Source organism: Salmo salar, chromosome ssa04, assembly GCF_905237065.1.
Source record: "Salmo salar chromosome ssa04, Ssal_v3.1, whole genome shotgun sequence".
In the NCBI taxonomy this organism is placed as follows: Eukaryota; Metazoa; Chordata; class Actinopteri; order Salmoniformes; family Salmonidae; genus Salmo; species Salmo salar.
In genome coordinates this window covers 52,152,822-52,174,827 of record NC_059445.1, presented here as the reverse complement: position 1 = coordinate 52,174,827, position 22,006 = coordinate 52,152,822, and the positions used below count along the sequence as shown (strand labels likewise).

The following is a 22,006-nucleotide window of genomic DNA, read 5'->3' as shown; positions in this document are numbered from 1 at the left end:
AGTTGCTACATCTATTTTTAGACTTATAAATTATATATACACTACCGGTCAAAAGTTTTAGAACACCTACTCATTCAAGGGTTTTTCTTTATTTGTACTATTTTCTACATTGTAGAATAATAGTGAAGACATCAAAACTATGAAATAACACATATGGAATCATGTAGTAACCAAAAAAGTGTTAAACAAATCAAAATATATTTTAGATTCTTCAAAGTAGCCACCCTTTGCCTTGATGAAAGCTTTGCACACTCGCAGCATTTATTTTTCAACTCGAATCAATGAGCCCAATCAGTCCTCCATGACAACAAAATCATAAACAACAGAGTAGGCTAATAAGTCCTTAGTTTTGGGGTCATGCTCAGGTAAAACAATTTGGCTAATATATACTTCCATATTTCCAAGTCCTATTCTTCAAGGGGTATAACATTTATTGGAATGACTGGAATTCTGATAGACTTTGGTTTTTAATGTAAAGATATAATTTAATCGTATTATTATATGTAGTTGAAAGCGATGGGTTAGCAGAAGCCACATAACCAACCCATAAAGTACATTTTAACATCCATATATGGCCAGCTATGTAAACTTTAACATTGATTTATCCTGCAATAGATTTCAATTTATAACATACATTTTTGTCTTCTAATGCCGCATAAGAGGAAAGTCATCTAAAAGTAATGGAATGTAATCAGATTATTTTACTGAGTTCGGGTCATCCAAAAGTCACGTTACTGATTACAATTTCGGACAGGTAACTGTAACGGATTACATTTAGAAAGTAACTTACTCAACCCTGACTGCATTCCTAAAGAAAATAATGTACTTTTTACTCCACACATTTTCCCTGACAACCAAAAGTAGCCTACTCCTTAAATTTTGAATGCTTAGCAAGACAGGAAAATGGTCCAATTATCAAAATAACATCCCTGGTCATCCCTACTGGCTCCGATCTGGCGGTCTCACTAAACACAAATGCTTCGCTCATAAATTATGTCTGATTGTTGGAGTGTGCCCCTGGCTATCTATAAAGTAAAAAAAACAAGAAAATCGTGCCTTTTGGTTTACTTAAAATAAGAAATTTGAAATGATTTATACTTTTACTTTTGATACTTAAGTATATTTTTGCAGTTACATTTACTTTTGATACTTAAGTATATTTAAAACCAAGTGTTTTTAGACTTTTAGACTCAAGTAATATTTTACTGGGTGACCTTCATTCTTACTTGACTCACTTTCTATTAAGGTATCTTTACTTTACCTCAAGTATGGTAATTGCGTAATTTTTCCACCACTGATTTTTCCGTTGGCTTTACAAAACGCCATTATCATTACTCTCTATACGGTTCAAGTGGCGTAGAAGGAGGCGGGAATATTGGACAAGAAGCTATAAACTGTAGTATTTGTATATGCAGAGCTCTATATATAATGACAATATGACCATGTCTCCGCCCTAACAATGGGAGTCGTTGTCCCAAAGGCGGGAAGGCAGGCGACAAGATCAGGTCCAAAATAAGCGCATAGAAACTTATTGGTCATTTTTGGGCCAGAGTAAAACCTCTCGCTTCGAATTTTCCTCTTTGGTATTGCTCTTGTGGGGACGCTGAATACGGTGCGGGAAAGCGTCATACTGCTTTTGCCTGATTTGCTGAGATGACGCACCAGGAAATATTCCTGACCAATGCGCCGATTAGATCAAGATTCTTGGGCGGAGCGTTGCACGTTGTATGTCTAAGTAAGCATGTTCATTTCTACTATAAAACCAGCCAAAGTTCATCTTTTTGAAGAACTGTCTGCTGAAGTGTGAGTGAAATTTGCCCAGACATGGATACTGTATCAGACTCGATGCTTGCGAGGGGACTGGTGTTCATAGGTGGCTTCACAGTGCTGTATTACATGCTAAAATGGTCCTGGATTTGCTGGTGTGGATTCAGAGTGTATGTGCTGTCAAAAGTTTGGCAAACTGATTTAAAGGCATATGGACAATGGGCAGGTAAGGCAGGCTACATGCTATGTAAAGGAAGCTATTTTTACAGTAGACTGATATTTGTTTATTTATGAAAATAAATGCATTCTCTTTTTAGTCATAGTGATGGCTATGTTACATGATTCTTTAGACGTTCTCTACAAGATAAAAAAAAATAATAAAACTACAGTAGACTGAGGGTGGGTTGCACCAACATGGATTAACTCTTAAACTGGGTTAAATCAAGGTGTATCTATTAATATTGTTGCACCAAATGTTAAACCTACTTTTAAATTAATCCTAGTTAAATTACATCCTTCCTCTAATCTAAGTTTAATTCACTTTAAACCTAGATTAATTGTAAATCTGCTGCTCAATGAATTAAAAATCTATATATAAACTGAGATGTGAGATTAATTCTAAACTTCCACTTGAGGTGGTTTAACTGATAAAATGACAGCATATCTACTTTTGAGAGACCAAAACGAGTTCCTCAGAGAATAATTAGAGACCTGTTGAGATTTCTGATAATTAACTAATTATTAGTAGGCTATTTACGTGCCCATTTTGTACAACAATTGAATTGGGGCTTATGATATGCCCAGCCTTGGTACGAATGATGATGTTATGCAACATGCTGTGACGGGACTGATAACGTTAACATTGTAGTGAAGTAGCATTAACGTTAGTTTTAACGTGCATTATAGGCATTGATATTTAACAGTTATTTATGCTTACTAAATATTGGTGGGTCAAGTTGTCCGTCGTCATCATAGGGGTTATGGAGAGGGGCAAACTGCTGAGGAATCATCTCGCATATCTTCTGGGAGAGCTTCAATTCCATTGGACCGATGCCCCCCTCCGGACTGAAATAGCCCCCGCCTCTCCTCTGCCGAATCCTTTTTGGCTTTCGCCTTTAATTGTTTTCCAGCACGCTTTCATCCAATTTGGGTCCCTCTTCTCTGTAATCCGTGTCGATCATTACATTTGTCGCATAAAATGGCCCAGGCGTCTTCCTTCTTTTTGACAGTCGTGTTGTCTGTCTTTATATCCTCCAGTATGTTAATAAATTCCTCCATCAGCTCCGACAATAGTTTTTTTTCATAAGCGGAGAAATTTGAACTTTGACGCGCAATGATCAGGTGGCTAGCGGACAAATAATAAATGGGTCAATAACGTTAAGTAATGACAAAAATAAATAATACAAAAAACAAAACCTAGATTAATTTAAACCATGTTGGTGCAACCCACCCTGAGTGTATCATGTTTGCACCTTAACCTAGCCCTGCTCAATGGAAGACTGAGAGAGGCAGGTCACATTCCACTTTACAGCTCACTATTTTGCCCTGTACCCAAGATGATATCTGCTGTTAGGTGGAACAGGATTTGTGTGGGCACTGGTCCACTTAAGTCTCATTTGGAAACGTAACTTTCCTGTTTGTTATTGTAGCACATCTTTTTAGCTTTTGGCAGCAGTTGGAGAAAAGTTGTTGCCAGTGCTTGACAATGGCCACTACAAAACAATTTTACAAGTATCTGATGACAAACGATAGTATGCTTCCACCGAGCAGACCAGGATAGCAGCATTCCTGCCATCATTGTGAAATAAAGGAAGAGAGAGAGATCCTTAAATGTTCCTTCATCCTGCAGTCACATCCAGTGTCCGACCTGACCTCTCTGAGACCTCTCACTGCAGAGGATGAGGAGACACAACAATAGTAGTAATATGTAATTATGGAAGTCTGCAGACTAACTAATTCTGACCATGATCTCCTTTCTACAGTTGTCACAGGGGCTACCTCAGGGATTGGCAAAGCTTACGCAAATGAGGTGAGTCTTTACTGATTCTCGCCTGTGTACAGACAAGATTGAAGCATGCATAAGCATCTAATTCAAGTGCTTTGTAAAATGAGTGTTTACTCACGTAACAGTTGCCTTTCTTCCTGGACACTACAGTTGGCCAGAAGAGGTCTGGACATTGTACTGGTCAGCCGGTCAAAAGATAAACTCCACATTGTTGCCAAGGAGATTGGTGAGTGAAGGGCTGAGATGGAAAAACAGAACTAAATGAAGAGTTGAGGTACAATAGATCAATATGCAAATGTATTGTCCCTTTAAATGAAATTGTACATCAATATGTTTGTTCCAGAGAGCCAACATGGACGCCAGACCCAGATCATCCAGACAGACTTCACAGAGGGCCATGACATCTACCCTGCTATAGCTGAGGCACTACGGGACCTGGACATAGGCATCCTTGGTAGGGAACCTATGACAATGATATATAGGAGGAAGAGAACAAGGAGTCATAAAGGGGATGACAATCAGGAAATGAGAAAGGAACTAAAGCTAGTCTGCAATTAAATGTAGAATGTGCTCTTATTACCGTCAACATACAGTGCCTTCAGAAAGTATTTATACCCCCACCTTTTGTTGTTACAGCCGGAATTCAAAATTGATTTGAAAAAACACAATACCCCATTATGACAAAGTGAAAACATGTTTTTAGAAATGTTTGCAAATGTATTGAAAATAAAATACAGAAATATCTCATTTACATAAGTATTCACACCCCTGAGTCAATACATGTTAGAATCACCATTGGCAGCGATTATAACAGTTTGTTTTTCAGGGTAAAGTCTCTAAGAGCTTTGCACACCTGGAATGTAAAATATTTGCACATTATTATTTTTTTAATTCTTCAAGCTCTGTCAAGTTGATTGTTGATTATTGCTAGACAGCCATTTTCAAGTCCTGCCATAGATTTTCAAGCTGATTTAAGTCAAAACCGTATCTAGGCCACTCAGGAATATTCAATGTCGTTTTGGTAAGCAACTCCAGTGTGTTTGAGGTTATTGTCCTGCTGAAAGGTGAATTTGTCTCCCAGTGTCTGTTGGAAAGCAGACTGAGCTTAGCTCTATTCTGTTTATTTGTTTCCTAAAAGAAACTCCCTAGTCTTTGCCAATGATAAGCATACCCATAACATGATGCAGCCACCATGATGCTTGACTATATGAATAGTGCTACTGAGTGATGTGTTATGTTGGATTTACCCCATACAACACTTTGTATTCAGGACAAAAAGTTAATTTCTTTGCCACATGTTTTGCAGTTTTACTTTATTGCCTTATTGCAAACAGGATGCATGCTTTGTAATATTTTTATTCTGTACAGGCTTCCTTCTATTCACTCTCATTTAGGTTATTATTGTGGAAAAAGCACAATGTTGTTGATCCATCCTCAGTTCTCCTATCACAGCTCCTTATACTCTAACTTGTTTTAAAGTCACCATTGGCCTCATAGTGAAATCTCTGAGCTGTTTCCTTTGTCTCCAGCAACGGAGTTAGGAAGGACGCCTGTATCTTTGTAGTGACTGGGTGTATTGATGCACCATCCAAAGTGTAATGAATAACTTCACCATCCTCTAAGGGATATTCAGTGTCTGCTTTTTAAAAAAAATTCACCCATCTACCAATAGGTGGCCTTCTTTGCAAGTCGTTATGAAAACCTCCCTGGTCTTTGTGGTTGAATCTGTTGTTTTAAATTCACTGCTCGACTGCGGGATTGTACAGATAATTGTATGTGAGGGGTACAGAGATGAGGTAGTCATTCAAAAATCATGTTAAACACTATTATTTCACACAGAGTGAGTCCGTGCAATTTATTATGACTTGTTAAGCACATATTTACTCCTGCACTTATTTAGGCTTGAGGTTGAATACTTATTGACTTGAGACATTTCAGATTTCCATTTTTAATGAATTTGTAAACATTTCTAAAAACATGATTCCACTTTGACATTATGGGGTATCGTGTGTAGGCCAGTGACAACACATCTCAATTTAATCTATTTTAAATTCAGGCTGTAACACAACAAAATGTGGGTAAAGTCAAGGGGTGTGAATACTTTCTCAAGGCACTGTAGCTTTCTCTCTTTCAATGGATATTAGTAGTGAAATTTAATAATCAATTACATAGAAATATATTCTGACACTCCTCATTTACAGTTAACAATGTAGGCATGAACTATTCTGACAAGTTGGTACATTTCCTGGACATTCCCAACCCTGAGCAGGTAGGATTCACACACACCTCCACTCACATAAATGGTCTACGTATACAGTTGAAGTCGGAAGTTTACATGCACTTGTGTTGGAGTCAATTAAAACTCGTTTTTCAACCACTCCACAAATTTCTTGTCAACAAACTATAGTTTTGGCAAGTCGGTTAGGACATCTACTTTGTCCATGACAAGTCAATTTTCCAACAATTGTTTACAGACAGATTATTTCACTTATAATTCACTGTATCACAATTCCAGTGGGTCAGAAGTTTACATACACTAAGTTGACTGTGTCTTTAAACAGCTTGGAAAATTCCAGAAAATGATGTCATGGCTTTAGAAGCTTCTGATAGGCTAATTGACATCATTTGAATCAATTGGAGGTGTACCCGTGGATGTATTTCAAGGCCTACCTTCAAACTCAGTGCCTCTTTGCTTGACATCATGGGAAAATCCAAAGAAATCAGCCAAGACCTCAGAAAAAAATTGTAGACCTTCACAAGTCTGATTCATCCTTGGGAGCAATTTCCAAACGCCTGAAGGTTCCACGTTCATCTGTACAAACAATAGTACGCAAGTATAAACACCATGGGACCATGCAGCCGTCATACCGCTCAGGAAGGAGATGCGTTCTGTCTCCTAGAGATGAACGTACTTTGGTCCGAAAAGTGCAAATCAATTCTAGAACAACAGCAAAGGACCTTGTGAAGATGCTGGAGGAAACCGGTACAAAAGTATCTATATCCACAGTAAATCGAGTCCTATATCGAAATAACCTGAAAGGCCGCTCAGTAAGGAAGAAGCCACTGCTCCAAAAACCACCATAAAAAAGCCAGACTACGGGTTGCAACTGCACATGGGGACAAAGATCGTACCTTTTGGAGAAATGTCTTCTTGTCTGATGAAACAAAAATAAAACTGTTTGGCCATAATGACCATCGTTATGTTTGGAGGAAAAAGGAGGGAGGCTTGCAAGCCGAAAAACACCATCCCAACCGTGAAGCACGGGGGTGGCAGCATCATGTTATGGGGGTGCTTTGCTGCAGGAGGGACTGGTGCACTTCACAAACTAGATGGTATCATGAGGAAGAAAATTATGTGGATAAATTGAAGCAGCATCTCAAGACATCAGTCAGGAAGTTAAAGCTTGGTCGGAAATGGGTCTTCCAAATGGACAATGACCCCAAGTATACTTCCAAAGTTGTGGCAAAATGGCTTAAGGACAACAAAGTCAAGGCATTGGAGTGGCCATCACAAAGCCCTGACCTCAATCCTATAGAAAATTTGTGGGCAGACCTGAAAGTGTGGGCAAGCAAGGAGGCCGGCAAACCTGACTCAGCTACACCAGCTCTGTCAGGAGGAATGGGCTAAAATTCACCCAACTTATTGTGGGAAGCTTGTGGAGGCTACCCAAAACGTTTACCCGATTTAAACTATTTGAAGGCAATGCTACCAAATACTAATTGAGTGTATGTAAACTTTTGACCCACTTGGAATGTGATGAAAGAAATAAAAGCTGAAATAAATCACTCTACTATTATTCTGACATTTCACATTCTTAAAGTAAAGTGATGATCCTAACTGATCTAAGACAGTGAATTTTTACTAGTATTAAATGTCAGGAATTGTGAAAAACTGAGTTTAAATGTTTTTGGCTAAAGTGTATGTAAACTTCTGACTTCAACTGTATATATCATGTTTTGGGTGCCATTTTGATTCTAACAAGGTTATAATGTACTATGGTTGGATTTAAAGCTTCAGTTAATAGTTGAGTTAATTTGTGTTTTCATTCCTCCCTAACACAGAGAACCACCCAGGTGATCAACTGTAACATCCTCTCTGTCACCCAGGTGAGATGATCTGTCAGGACTTATATAGACTCCCTCTGTGAAGTTCTATGCATGGACCATGTCTTAGTTTATGTTTCGAAACTAGTGTATGGCTCATACAAAGTCATCGCTTTTAATATTTGGTCATTCTGTGAAAAATGTAATGGTAACGTTTAGGAGATTAACGTTGGTGTTGTTGAACATGATGATCATTATGCGGATGATGATGGTGATGGGAGTGAAAGAGGATTATGGAGATGTTGGTGATGGTACTGATGGTGTTATCATTCCTCAGATGACCAGACTGGTTCTCCCACGCATGGTTGCAAGGTACATATGCATCATGGTGATATTAATGAAATGTGAATCTTAATGATTTCAATCTATGAAATTGTCCCTTTATTTACCTGTCCTGTCTTTCCCAGAGGGAACGGTCTGATCATCAACATGTCTTCTGAGGCAGGTGCTCAACCACAACCCATGCTGTCTCTCTACTCCGCCACCAAGGTGCCTCTCCCTTTCACTTAACTTTCTCTCACTCAAGCATACACAATGTATTACACACGTACACGCTCAACCTCATGTACATACACTGAACAAAAATATTAACGCAACATGCAACACTTTTACTGAGTTACAGTTCATATAAGGATATCAGTAAATTGAAATAAATTCATTAGGCCTTAATCTATGGATTTCACATGACTTGGCAGGGGTGCAGCCATCGGTGGGCCTGGGAGGGCATTGGCCTACCCACTGGGAAGCCAGGCCCAGCCAGTCAGAATGAGTTTTTCCCCACAAAAGGACTTTATTACAGACAGAAATACTCCTTAAAACCCCCTCCGCCCTCCGACGATCACGCAAGTGAAGAAACCGGATGTGGAGGTCCTGGACTGGCGTGGTTACACGTGGTCTGCGGTTGTGAGGCCGGTTGGACATAATTCCAAATTCTCTAGAATTACTTTTGAGGCGGCTTATGGTAGAGAAATGTTGTGGAATATTCTAATCAAGTGAGAGAGACTGTCATTTTTTCAAACAATCATCTCTATTCAATATCGATTAATTATTGCAATAATGAGACTGGTCGACACTGGCGGTTCTAGACCATTTCAACTGGGGGGGCCAAGCTGGGGCCAGTTGTACTGTTAGAGGGGCCAGTTACATTAGACGTTATTGTTGTCATATGCCTACAAACCTGACTCAGCTACACCAGCTCTGTCAGGAAGAATGGGCCAAAATTCACCCAACTTATTGTGGAAGGCTACCTAAAACATTTGATCCAATTAAACAATTTAAAGGCAATGCTACCAAATACTAATTGAGTGCATGTAAACTTCTGACCCACTCGGAATGTGATGAAAGAAATAAAAGCTGAAATAAATAATTCTCTATTATTATTCTGACATTTCACATTCTTAAAATAAAGTGGTGATCTTAACTGATCTAAGACAGGGACTTTTTACTAGGATTAAATGTCAGGAATTGTGAATAACTGAGTTTAAATGTATTTGGCTAAGGTGTATGTAAACTTCCAACTTCAACTGTATATGCCATTCAGCAGATGCTTTTATCCAAAGCGACTTAGTCATCCATGCATACATTTTACATACGGATGGTCCGGGAATCAAACCCACTATCCTGGCGTTGTAAGTGACATGCTCTATAACAGCTACAGAGGATAAATGTTATCCATTCTTTTCTTGGCAGATTTTTGTGACATATTTTTCCAGATCCCTGAATTCAGAGTACAAGTCACAGGGAATAACAGTTCAGGTAAAATACTTTAAGAATTTTGTATCACATGCACTCCTGTTTCAGTATCCTTCCTTGCATCTTTGTGTTTCTTCCTATCTCTTGTGCTTTCTTAATTTCCTCTCCTTTAGTGTGTAGCTCCCTTTATGGTGTCCACTAACATGACCCACAACTTGCCCCCCAACCTGTTGTTGAAGAGTGCCAGTGCTTTTGCCCGTGAAGCTCTGAACACAGTGGGTTACTCTAGCTACACCAGCGGCTGTGTCTCTCACGCTCTTCAAGTAGGAACTCCTCTTATCCACTCAAATATCCAAAACAAACTACTCTATAACGTTTTTGTTACCTTAGCCAAAAATGAGCCATGTAGAATATACTATTTGACTATTTTATGTGATTGTAGATGTCTCGGTCTCTCTTTGCCGTCCCACAGAACATTGCTTTGTCCATTTTCTTCCCTGATTGGCTGCGCCTTTCATCCTACTGTGTGAAGCAGACAGAGAAATTTGCACAGAGCATACAGAAAAAAAATTATGAAATGACAGAACGTTCTGCAAGCAAAGAGGACTAAGGAGTGCAAAGGAGGTTGCTACTGAAACGTTTGTGGTGCTTTAAAGAGATCATATTGGAAATTGATATGAGATGTTTTACTTCATATGTAGGTAACTAATTGATCAATGCTACTGTTTTTGCATTGACTGCCATTGAAAGGTATTGGTAATAGGAAAGAGATTGTATAATGTTGATGTGATGTAAACAAGCTGACCCCAAATCCATCATGAACTATATAGCCTGAGTGCAGCAGAGTATGATCTGTGGGAGACGCAACTCTCAAACAGGCTTCTGTAGTACATATTCTAGCTATATACATATTAGGGATACAGACTACGACATTATAACTGAACGCTTGAACATGTACATGTTCTAGTTGATTTGGACTTTTAACATAGTACAAGTTTTGGTATCAACCGTCACATTTTTGTGATCTCGATTTTCTTAAAAATAAATACAAAGACAATAACTTTTGTTTATTTTATTGCCTTTTGCCAACCCATTCACAAATTACTGTCAAATAGTTGTTACAGAGTAACACATGTGTAGAGGAAACAGTATGTTATAAAAAAGCATGTTTAATGTAATTACTTTGGTTTTTGACATTTTCTATTGAGTAATTTGCTTGGAAAGAGTCCTGATGAACTCACAAGCAGCCTGTCTGGCACTCACTGATCAGTCCAGACTCTAGAGAACAGTCTGCGTGGCACAACCTGAGAACAGTACATGGATTGTGAGCAGAGTCAGAAATATACAGTAACTTCATACGACTGTAAAAAGGAAACTATTTCTGCTTAAGCACAAACATCCCACCACAAGTTGTGAAATGTGTAAGCTTTCATATAGCGCCAACTACATGCCTCTAAATTAGTAAATAGCTTTCATAAATACCAAACTCCTTGCAGTAACATTCTTTTTCCAAAATCTGGACATAAGAAAAGCAAAACAGCATAAAAATAGAAATACTTTTCCCAAGTAACAAATGAATGGCATGATCCTTAGCATTTGGCGATACATTATAAATTAGACAAAATAAATGAGCAATCCATATTTAGTCTGCCTGTCAGTGGCTTAATGCTTGTGTATTATGACAATATTGTCAAGCATTAGACACTAATGTAGTTCAAAGCTGGTTCAGGAAGTTTGAATTCATGTTCCATCACGGACCACATAGTAGTCCGAAAAAGCAGCATTTCAAGCACGACCAAGTGGAGAGTGACCCAAAATCCTAAGAGATCATTTGGTCCAAAGACGCTTGTGAGCTCTCCCAAACTGGGTCACAATCTGAAGAGGAATACACTGGGAAAAGGGGTCAATGGAAAGTGATTGTACCAGCATCAAATAACAAATAAAAGGACACAAAATTCTAGTTTCCATAGCTAGTTAGCATATGTTGCCCTTTCTGTATTTCAGAATCCCTTTCCCCGCCATCACCATTCAACCTATCATATGATTCTTCTTTGGTCCAGTGCCACAGAACAGACCATTTGATCTACTGACATGTAACATTCACTCACACTGAATCAGTGTCACTCTCAGGCCACACGGTCAATTCCACAGCGGAGGTTTTTTATGAAAACTACATCTGGGTACACAGCTATATCAGGCACAACATAAATGTATTTATATTATTACCCAACCAACACAAAGGCATGAGACAAGTACTCCATTAAATTACAGTTAACAAATAAATATATTACAGAAAGTAGGTAGGTACCACTGTGACTGACTAGGTGTTGAATGTGTTCATTTGTGAAATGAGTGGATGTGTCAATGAGTTACAATACAAGATGTGAAACTACATGCCCAGGGAACAGAGCTATACTTATAGGTCCCGTTGTGTAGTGTGCCTGTGTGTTTATTTTCTAACTAAAAAGTATGTTAGGTATAGTAGCTCATATTGTAAGCATTTAGACTGCCCTTTCTGTCATGTTCAGGATTAAGTTAATTACATGACATTTTGATCCCATAAACACACAGAGTGACACACTCAAAGCTCAGTGCACGTGACTGGGGTGAGACCATGAATCAAGAGGGTTGGGCCTAAACCATAAGTCACAGCTTCCAGCTGACTGAGATATTTTTGTGATTGGCTGGAGTGAGCAGGGGGGCGTGGTAAATACAGGAAGCGGACAGCAGCCTCAGCACTGTGCTCCATCAGCATCCTGTTGACTGCAGACAGGAAGTCCTCTGAAAGGGCCTGGGCTGGCTTCGTCAGGCCCTCCAGCTCTGGGTCCTGTGTCTGTTTCTGTCCGTAGAGCTGCACCACAGAGTCCCAGGGCACTATCTTGATGGAGGCCCTGATCCTCAGCTTCCTCAACAGCTCCCGGTAGGTCTCCTCTTTAACCACCCAACCCTGGTCGCTGGACTCTGCCTCCACACACAGGAATATTCTCATTCTGGCATGGCGCCATCTGCTGGCCATGTTGAGAACACACGCCATCTGCAACAGGAAGAGACTGCACACGTCCACGGAGGCTGCAGACATGCTGCTCGGCTGAAGCAGGTTGAGGGGCCACACGTCGATGATCCTCGCGGCCCCGTCCGTCTTGGTCTCCATGCCCTCTCCCTGCAGCTGGAAGAAATAGCGGCCCAGACACACGTTCTTACTCATCTTGATGGCATCCGAGATGATTCCCACATACTCCTCTGGCGTGAGCCAGCGTGGGCTCTCCACATGGCGGACCGGGGGGAAGTGGGCTTGCAGAGAGGGCAGATCCACCCCAAAATCATCCCCTCCAGACCCTTTTGACTCACAGAAGGCAGGGTCTTGGAGGAAGTAGTCCTCAGGGGTGCAACTGTCGTAGAACCCCAAGACCAGAGTGTTGGGCTTCATGCCGCCTTGAAGAGATAAGAGTGGAGGACGATAATCAAATGCACTAAAAAGTATATTGCTTGACGGGTAAAACTGTTTTATGTTCCATTTTCCAAAGTAGTAATATTATAATGAATATGTCGTGTCAATACTCTTTCCGACACCGTTGTGTGTGTGTGAAGAGGAGGAATCAACAGGAAAACAGTAAATAACGACCCAGAATGGTAAGCAGGAGGATATGTAACTCACCCAGGCCAGTGATACGGAGCAGATGCTGTGTTCCCTGCCTCACAGAGGGGGACAGAGTCAGGTCCACGAAGGCCTTCACCCCCAGCTTATCCACCAGACTCAACCAGAAGTTATATTGCTGCTGGACAGGGTCAGAGGGCAGGGTGTCTGAAACACAGATGAGAGGCTGGCTGAGTGACTGGACTGCCTTGATTCCCAAACAAAAGAAGAGCCTGAATAGTTTCCATAAAATGTTCTATGAATTGTCTATGAATATAAATGTCATCATATTTCTAGGGATATCACACTTACTGTAGATTACTCATTTTTGTATCAAATAGAAGCTTTAGGTTTCATGTGGTCATAAACATGACAAGCATTTATTGTAAGTCAATCACGATTCCGCTGGCACCAGAACTCCCGTCACCATCCATATAATATTACCCAGATCTCCCAGCTTCACGTGTCCCAGCACAAACAGGCCGCCCTTCTTCAGCTGGTTGACAAAGTTGATGAGCTGGCAGGAGGAGCGAGGGTTGGCCACCATTAACAACACCTGGGGCCTCCAGAACTTCACATGGTCCTTCCTCACGTCCAGCATCAGCAGATACTTACGCACCTACAGGAGAGGTGGAATGGGTGGAAACCAGATTCAAAGCATCAAGTATGACAGCAGTGACACACCCCAGGGTCCTGTTAAGTAGGAAACAGCGTAGGAAAACATTTTGCGTCAGAAAATGAAAACTCTGTTTTCTAAATTGGACAAGTTCAGGTAGTTCTTCCCCATTGCAAAATGTTTTCTCTCTACTGAACACGACCCAGGAACTGGCCCATAAGTGTGTGTTTGTATGTACTGGTACAAGTCTGTGTGTGTGGTGTGGGTACCTGATGGAAGATGAGAGCCTGGCTGATGTATCCCCAGCTGCTGGTGGGTGATCTGTAGTGCAGGAAAAGCAACAGCAGTAAGAGGAGGACGATGCTGGCTGAGGAGTAGACCGGGTTAATGACGAACATCATCACCAGACAGCTCAGGATGCCCAGCAGACAAGTGTGCCAGGAGAACACCTGGAAAGTGGGCCTGGTAAAGACAGGGAGACAGGTAAAACAGGCGAAAGACAGGTGAAAACTGGACGTTGATGGTCAAAAGTATTCTAGTTAAACACTACTTCACTAAGGACATCATCATCATCACACAATAAGGTCAATGTCTTATTTTTTTATAAAAGATTGTACAGCATGATGCTAGTGTCTGATTACCTGAAGTTGGGGGCCGATGCCCACTCCAGAGCCAGACAGGCCAGGTCGACAGCAGCATAGGCCAGCAGGTAGAATACTGTCACCAGGCCAGCTATGGCATTAAGCTGGCCTGCAAACACCACACACTACACAGTCACACCAAAGACACAGTCTCAGAGCCTGTAGAATATCAAAAGTAGTACTGCATAGCTCAATACGATACACCCATCGCTTCTCCTCACCTGTGCCAACCCCCAGGTGTAGAGCACTGCCACCCATGGGTTGCCTGACCTGGATGTGATAGCAGCAGGAGCCAATGGAAAACCTATGGGTAACACAACATCAAAGCATGCTCCTTATTTTATATGAAACAAAAACATGTCCTTTACTCTGTTGCAGAAATAGCCTGTCTTTTATTGTGAAACTTGTTCAACATCATCTTACCAAAGAGTTGGTCCAGTGCGAGGGCATGGAGGATCCGGGACGCCCCAATCAGAGAGCACATGGCTGCTGACAGGGCGGAACAATAGATCCCGATGGTGACAAATGGAGGCCAGATGTTTATACGCTGGAAGAACCCGTAATCCTGAGCCAACAGGGTCCTAAACAAAATACATTAATTAGTTGACTGTATTAAACTACATTGTTTCAGTATGATTAATATGCAGGCATTCAATTATGAGCAAAATAGATAGGTGACAGAGTTCCAACCATTCCAAGCCTCAATAACTGCCCATCCATTCAGACCTTTCACAGGTAGAGCTGGCCAGGATGAAGAGCAGGACATAGACTATGAAGGTGTAGAGGACTGCAATAATGGTGCCTTTGGGAATGGCAGCACTGGGGTTCTTCAGCTCTCCTACAGACAACAGATTGAGGGGAAGATGGTGGAACATGTCAAGTTTGAGTCTATGTGAAGCTTAATGAGATGTGAAGTAATGGAGGGCAATTCCATGGTAACACAATTATGCTAAGACTCAGATTTTTCACTTTAAAATGTATACCAAACAAAAAAACATTGACTTCCAAGTTGAACAAACCACAACAACTACTTTTAACAATGTCCATAGAAAAGTGTACAACTGTGCAGATATAAAGTTTGGTAACTGAATAAAACAGAGGGAGATTTGACTGTAATTCTGTTCATCTTTGCATCGGCACAGTTTTTCCACTAAAAGTTTTTTTTTTTTTTAACTAAATTGTTCGAATCAAATTTTATTGGTCACATACACATGGTCAGCAGATGTTAACGTGAGTGTAGCGAAATGCTTGTGCTTCTAGTTTGACAATGCAGTAATATCTAACAAATTCACAATGACTACCTTATACACACACACAAATGTAAAGGGATGAATAAGAATATGTACATATATAAACGTGGTCATTGTGTGTAGAGTTGTAAACTTTGAAATCAATGGTTTTGTTTAGCATACATTTTAAAGTAAAACAAAATGGGTGTCGCAGCGTAATTGGTTACCGTGGATTTGCTCTGGAACTAAAAGATTCCATTACCTTGATTCAGAATGCATATGGTAAGATGTTAATGACAACTATTTGTAGTTGTAATATCCACCAGCTGGCATGAGTTTTAATGTGTGTGGACAGTACCTGACATGTTGGCTCCGGCCATGATTCCGGTGCAGCTGGTGAACATGACAGCGAACACAGTGGCGAATGACATGACTTTACCAGTGCTGTAGTCCACAGTGTAGCCCGCTAAAGAGAAGAAAGAGGAAGAACACCATTTCAACAACAGCTCTCTCAAACCATAAAACTAACGGCTTTTTACACGTCTAGTTCAACTTCCCTATCAAGGCTTACTATAACTGGAATGCATCTGAAATAGCACCCTGTCCCCTATACAGTGTACCTAAGTACTATCACACCATCCCCCCTGACCTTTGACCCCAGCCAGCCAGTACTCACAGCCCAGGTTGTCCTTCAGCGTGGTGACGTTGAAGCCTGTGTAGCTGGCGTTGTAGGTGAGGGTATGGTTGCCAGGGCCCTGGTGGGTGATGAGGAACTTTAGGGGCGTGGTCAGTGCCAGGGGGCTGATGTAGATGGACAGAAGGGAGATGGTCACCACCAGCAGAATGAGGAAGGAGGTGCGGGCGAAGATGTGGGCACCCACTAGGCACACCGTCAGAACCAGCAGGAGAACTATGGAAGAGTACAGCACTGTGTACCAGTAGCCCTGGGGAAGCACCCGCAACGCAGAGGAGGACGCTGAGGTGGGAGTGGGACATAGAGGTTGATAAGATGTCAGATGAAACACATGGTGGAATGACTCCTTCGAATGAATGAGGCACCAACCTCCTAAGAAATATTCAGTCTCATTTTTTTTAAGCAGTACCACAAAAACATGCTAGGAATTATAAGTATTGGGCTGTTAATTATAGAACGTCAAAACTAACCTGGATCCTGACCAAATATGTCAAGTAGTGCCTCTACCAGACCAAGCACATACACTCCACATGCACACACTTTGGCCAGGAAGAACATGAGGCCAATGCTTCCTCCAAACTCTGGGCCCAACGATCGACTGATCATGACTGGTAGACATTAGGTCAAGGGGTTAAATATCACTGATCTGGAGTGAATCATGTGGTTTTAAAACTATGAGCAGGTAAAAGTCAGCATAGCAACCTGCTCAGTTGGTTAAATTATATGATGCATACAGGGCTGGACTAACGCATTTTGGGGCCCGGGGCACCTACCTCCGGGGGGGGGGACAGCTAACTTTCCGAATTTCAACACAAAGAGAAAATGTGCAGTTCTATAATGCTATTCTAAACATTTTCTCATGAGTCAGAGAACATTTAAATCAAATGTTCTGCAATTATACACATTTTGCCATTGCTTATGACATGTTCATAACTTTATTTTGTTGTGGGCCCCCTGGAGGTCAGGGGCCTCGGGGCATGTGCCCTGCGTGCCTGTTCGGTAATCTGGGCCCGGATGCATCAGATTATGTTTTATTTAGTTTATTAGGATCCCCATTAGCTGTTGAACATGCAGCAGCTACTCTTCTTGGGGTCCACCATGTCTTTACCGTATCCAGATGTCATCAGAAACAGTTATCTTTTTGACTACAAAACATAGAATCCTGCCGTTTTCACCATGTTGGGTTGGTGCTGGAGATGATGAAAATGATGTTGAAACGTGGTGAAATTTCCCTTTAAAGATAAGGGCTAGAATTACTGTAAAGACTGTGGCATCAAGATTGAATAGTAAAAACATAGCTGTTTTAAACTGCACTAATACTTAAGAGGAATACAAACACACTTGCTAAATATTTTTTTGGGGGGGTGTGAGAACGAACCGGTATTAAGGATACAATAGGCCCCACCTCCCTGCACAGCACCGTTGGTGGAAATAGCACAGATGGACAAGATGGTGAGGGAGATAATGGTGTAGGCTACAAGCAGCATCACAAGACCCTGCAAGAGCCCCGCATGACCAACCACAAACCCTATAGGAGACATCATTACACAGTATTAGTCTTGTTACAGGACCACAATATATTAACCTAACGCATTCACATGCATGCAGTTACACACTTTGTAAAATAATCTAGCAGAGCTTGAAGCCAACAGCAGCTTCTGACCATCAGCAAACATCACTGTACATCGCACTGTAAATAAATTCCACATTCACAGCCTATATTTGTAGTTGTCTGACATCTAGATGCTGCACTCACCAGTTCTGAGGAAGAGGACAATGCTGAACATGGAGAGGACAGTGGGCACCATCACCCCGAAGAAGGTGTTGAGCTTTCGAGGTACAGCATTAGGAGTGCTGGCCTCCCCAGTGCCCTCTGACTCCCCTATGCCACACACTGCATTGTCTGCTGACAGACCACATACCCCATGGGCGAGGAGGGGAGTGTGTTCATTAGACATGGCTTTCAGCAGAAGCGTTTTGGTTTTAGATGGTTCAGACGTCCCCTGAACCTTTTGTAACCCTGTTAAATGGAGTCATTATTTGTATAAGTTCGCAACAAAGCTGACAATAGGACATATTCCTGAAAACACAGTATGGCTTTATATTTACACCAAAATAATCTGGTTTGCAAATTGAAGGGGCGAGCGGAGGGTTTTAAATAATAAAACTACGAGCCACCAGAAAAGCATCAGACATTCTACATAAACATGATGCTTCAAAGTCATGCAACATCAAGATAGAATTTCGATTGTATCGAGTTGATGCTTATTTCATGTATCCACAAAGGGGAAGTGAAACGGCGATACACAGCAGTTCTCAGCGAGGTCATTCTACAATTCAACCTCGCAATTCCGTAAACTTGTAGTTTGACTAATGATAAAACATTTGTTTATATTGTTGTTTGCTTTCCGATAATGCCGTACGGTAGGCATAGCCAGATGAAAACAGAAACTCACCTCCACTCCGTCAGCAAGAATCAGAGCGCGCACTTCCGCTTGTTAAAAAACTCCTGTCGGCCTCTGGCTCCGTGACCGCTCGCTTACTGCCCGTTTATTAGTTTACAGCTAAATGATGACGTAATTTAACAGCATTAACACGCGTGTTTTGTTAGTTAATAGTTGATCTTTGTTGATTTGAAAACTACTGGCTATAAGTAGCATAGGCGACATACAAATTATCCAATATCGTATAAGATATAAAACAGAAATGCCTAAATCTAAACAGTTGTAATTCAAATGTACATATGTATTCTCCATATGCCCATAGACATTGACCAGCTTGCAGGTATGATGCTGTCTACTTGCCGCCTCTATCTGTTCGGTGCAGGTCACGGGACAGTAGAAACTGTTCATGTGACTGCCAAAAAGGGGAGGGTGAAAACATATGTGTCATGAATGATTAGGGCCCTGTGTTTTGCGCAATCATGTGACATGTTTGGATTTTAATCTTTATTTTTATTAATCACACGGTATCCTTTTTCTTATGTCAGATGGGCCACCACCATCCATAGACAACTGCTTAAATTTTGGGTGTAATTCTCATCTGAGGCCCTGTGTTTAGTCACGATTGTACAAAACACTGGGCCCCAGATGAGCAAAGCCAGACAGCAAAGGTGGGGTGTATAGTTCTCTGCATCATGTGATCTGTAGAAAATATTGTAATAACTATATTTAAAATTATGAATAAACTTGGTGTCTTGGGTCCCTTTCAGAAGTTGTTTTACTGTAATAATTTTTAAAAGGATCCGATCCTTTTTCCCCAATTTTCACCTAAAATGACATACCCAAATCTAACTGCCTGCAGCTCAGGACCTGAAGCAAGGATATGCATATTCTTGATACCATTTGAAAGGAAACACATTGACATTTGTGGAAATGTGAAATTAATGTAAGAGAATACAACACATTAGATCTGGTAAAAGATCTTGTACCATCATCTTTGAAATGCAAGAGAAAGGCCATAATGTATTATTCCACCCAAGTCGCAATTTAGATTTTGGCCACTAGATGGCAGCAGTTTGATGAACCATTGCATATCTGTTCAAAATGTTGTGCCTAATTGGTTTATTAATACATTTTCAAAGTTCATAATTGTGTACTCTCCTCAAACAATAGCATGATATTATTTCACTGTAATAGCTACTGTAAATTGTACAGTGCAGTAAGATGAACAACAATTTAAGCTTTCTGCCCATATCAGATACAGTTGAAGTCGGAAGTTTACATACACTTAGGTTGGAGTCATTAAAACTCGTTTTTCAACCACGCCACAAATTTCTTATTAACAAACTATAGTTTTGGCAAGTCGATCTACTTTGTGCATGACACAAGTAATTTTTCCAGCAATTGTTTGCAGACAGATTATTTCACTTATAACTCACTATATCATAACTCCAGTGGTTCAGAAGTTTACATACACTAAGTTGACTGTGCCTTTAAACAGCTTGAAAAATTCCAGAAAAGGATGTCATGGCTTTAGAAGCTTCTGATAGGCTAATTGACATCATTTGAGTCAATTGGAGGTGTATCTGTGGATGTATTTCAAGGCCTACCTTCAAACTCAGTGCCTCTTTGCTTGACATCATGGGAAAATCAAAACAAACCAGCCAAGACCTCAGGAAAAAAATTATAGACCTCCACAAGTCTGATTTATCCTTGGGAGCAATTTCCAAACGCCTGAAGGTACCACGTTCATCTCTACAAACAATAGTACGCAAGTATAAACACCATGGGACCACGCAGCCGTCATACCGTTCAGGAAGGAGACACGTTCTGTCTCCTAGAGATGAACGTACTTTGGTGCAATAAGTGCAAATTAATCCCAGAACAACAGCAAGGGACCTCGTGAAGATGCTGGAGGAAACAGGTACAAAAGTATCTATATCCACAGTAAAACGAGTCCTATATCGACATAACCTAAAAGGCCGCTCAGCAAGGAAGAAGCCACTGCTCCAAAACCGCCATAAAAAAGCCAGACTACGGTTTGCAACTGCACATGGGGACAAAGATCGTACTTTTTGGAGAAATGTCCTCTGGTCTGATGAAACAAAAATAGAACTGTTTGGTCATAATGACCATCGTTATGTTTGGAGGAAAAAGGGGGATGCTTGCAAGCTGGAGAACACCATCCCAACCGTGAAGCACGGGGGTGGCAGCATCATGTTGTGGGGGTGCTTTGCTGCAGGAGGTACTGGTGCACGTCACAAAATAAATGGCATCATGAGGAAGGAAAATGATGTGGATATATTGAAGCAACATCTCAAGACATAAGACAGGAAGTTAAAGCTTGGTCGCAAATGGGTCTTCCAAATGGACAATGACGAGCATACTTCCAAAGTTGTGGCAAAATGGCTTAAGGACAACAAAGTCAAGGTATTAGAGTGGCCATCACAAAGCCCTGACCTCAATCCTATAGAACATTTGTGGGCAGAACTGAAAAAGCGTGTGCGAGCAAGGAGGCCTACGAACCTGACTCAGTTACACCAGCTCTGTCAGGACGATGGGCCAAAATTCACCCAACTTATTGTGGGAAGCTTGTGGAAGGCTATCTGAAACGTTTGGCCCAAGTTAAACAATTTAAAGGCAATGCTACCAAATACTAATTGAGTGATTGTGAACTTCTGACCCACTGGGAATGTGATGAAAGTTCAGTTACACCAGCTCTGTCAGGGGGATTGGGCCAAGATTCACCCAACTTATTGTGGGAAGCTTGTGAAGGCTACCCAAAAAGTGTGACCTAAATTTAAAGGCAATGCTACCAAATACTAATTGAGTGTATGTAATCTTCTGACCCACTGGGAATGTGATGAAAAAAAATAAAAGCTGAAATAAATCACCCTACTATTATTCTGACATTTCACATTCTTAAAATAAAAAGTGGTGATCCTAACTGACCTAAGACAGGGAATTTTTACTAGGATTAAATGTCAGGAATTGTGAAAACCTGAGTTTAAATGTATTTGGCTAAGGTGTATGTAAACTTTCAACTTCAACTGTATGTCTATGTCCTGGGCATTTTAGTTGTTACTTACAACCTCATGCTAATCACATTAGCCTACGTTAGCTCAACCATCCCGCAGGGGGGGAAACACCAATCCCATAGCGGTTAAACAAAATAATACTATG

At 41.0% G+C, this 22,006-nt stretch overlaps 2 protein-coding genes across 3 annotated transcripts; one reads left to right on the top strand and one right to left on the bottom strand.

Moving 5' to 3' along the window:
* Window positions 1-1,707: 1,707 nt before the first annotated feature.
* LOC106603598 (very-long-chain 3-oxoacyl-CoA reductase-B) lies at window positions 1,708-10,628 on the top strand. 2 transcript variants are annotated; one of them, XM_045717083.1, is made up of 11 exons: window positions 1,708-1,993; window positions 3,750-3,796; window positions 3,923-3,998; window positions 4,116-4,226; window positions 5,974-6,041; window positions 7,835-7,879; window positions 8,154-8,188; window positions 8,284-8,365; window positions 9,566-9,631; window positions 9,808-9,891; window positions 10,041-10,628. In XM_045717083.1, the coding sequence occupies exons 1-11, from the start codon at window positions 1,825-1,827 to the stop codon at window positions 10,176-10,178; spliced, it is 921 nt and encodes a 306-aa protein (XP_045573039.1). In that variant the 5' UTR covers window positions 1,708-1,824; the 3' UTR covers window positions 10,179-10,628. The 2 variants fall into 2 exon arrangements, with proteins under 2 accessions (XP_045573039.1, XP_014052948.1); XM_014197473.2 differs by having other exon boundaries at window positions 9,742-9,891.
* Window positions 10,626-19,213, bottom strand: LOC106603597 (solute carrier family 12 member 9). Its single transcript, XM_014197471.2, has 14 exons — window positions 18,839-19,213; window positions 18,139-18,402; window positions 17,776-17,910; window positions 16,853-16,990; window positions 16,365-16,664; window positions 16,047-16,154; window positions 15,186-15,297; window positions 14,883-15,040; window positions 14,681-14,763; window positions 14,460-14,584; window positions 14,088-14,280; window positions 13,647-13,821; window positions 13,224-13,370; window positions 10,626-13,000 (listed from the first exon to the last, which is right to left on the bottom strand). Exons 2-14 carry the CDS (start codon window positions 18,338-18,340, stop codon window positions 12,150-12,152), a joined length of 2,727 nt encoding a protein of 908 aa, XP_014052946.1. The 5' UTR covers window positions 18,341-18,402; window positions 18,839-19,213; the 3' UTR covers window positions 10,626-12,149.
* Between the last annotated feature and the right edge of the window lie 2,793 nt (window positions 19,214-22,006).

Coding starts and splice junctions, on each gene's coding strand:
- LOC106603597 (XM_014197471.2), bottom strand. CDS start 18,340: ATGTCTAATGAACACACTCCCCTCCTCGCCCATGGGGTATGTGGTCTG. Junction 17,911..18,138: donor TGTCCTCTTCCTCAGAACTG/GTGAGTGCAGCA, acceptor TGTCTCCTATAG/GGTTTGTGGTTGGTCATGCG. Junction 14,585..14,680: donor ACACCTGGGGGTTGGCACAG/GTGAGGAGAAGC, acceptor GTGACTGTGTAG/TGTGTGGTGTTTGCAGGCCA.
- LOC106603598 (XM_014197473.2), top strand. CDS start 1,825: ATGGATACTGTATCAGACTCGATGCTTGCGAGGGGACTGGTGTTCATA. Junction 3,797..3,922: donor GCAAAGCTTACGCAAATGAG/GTGAGTCTTTAC, acceptor TGGACACTACAG/TTGGCCAGAAGAGGTCTGGA. Junction 3,999..4,115: donor CATTGTTGCCAAGGAGATTG/GTGAGTGAAGGG, acceptor TGTTTGTTCCAG/AGAGCCAACATGGACGCCAG.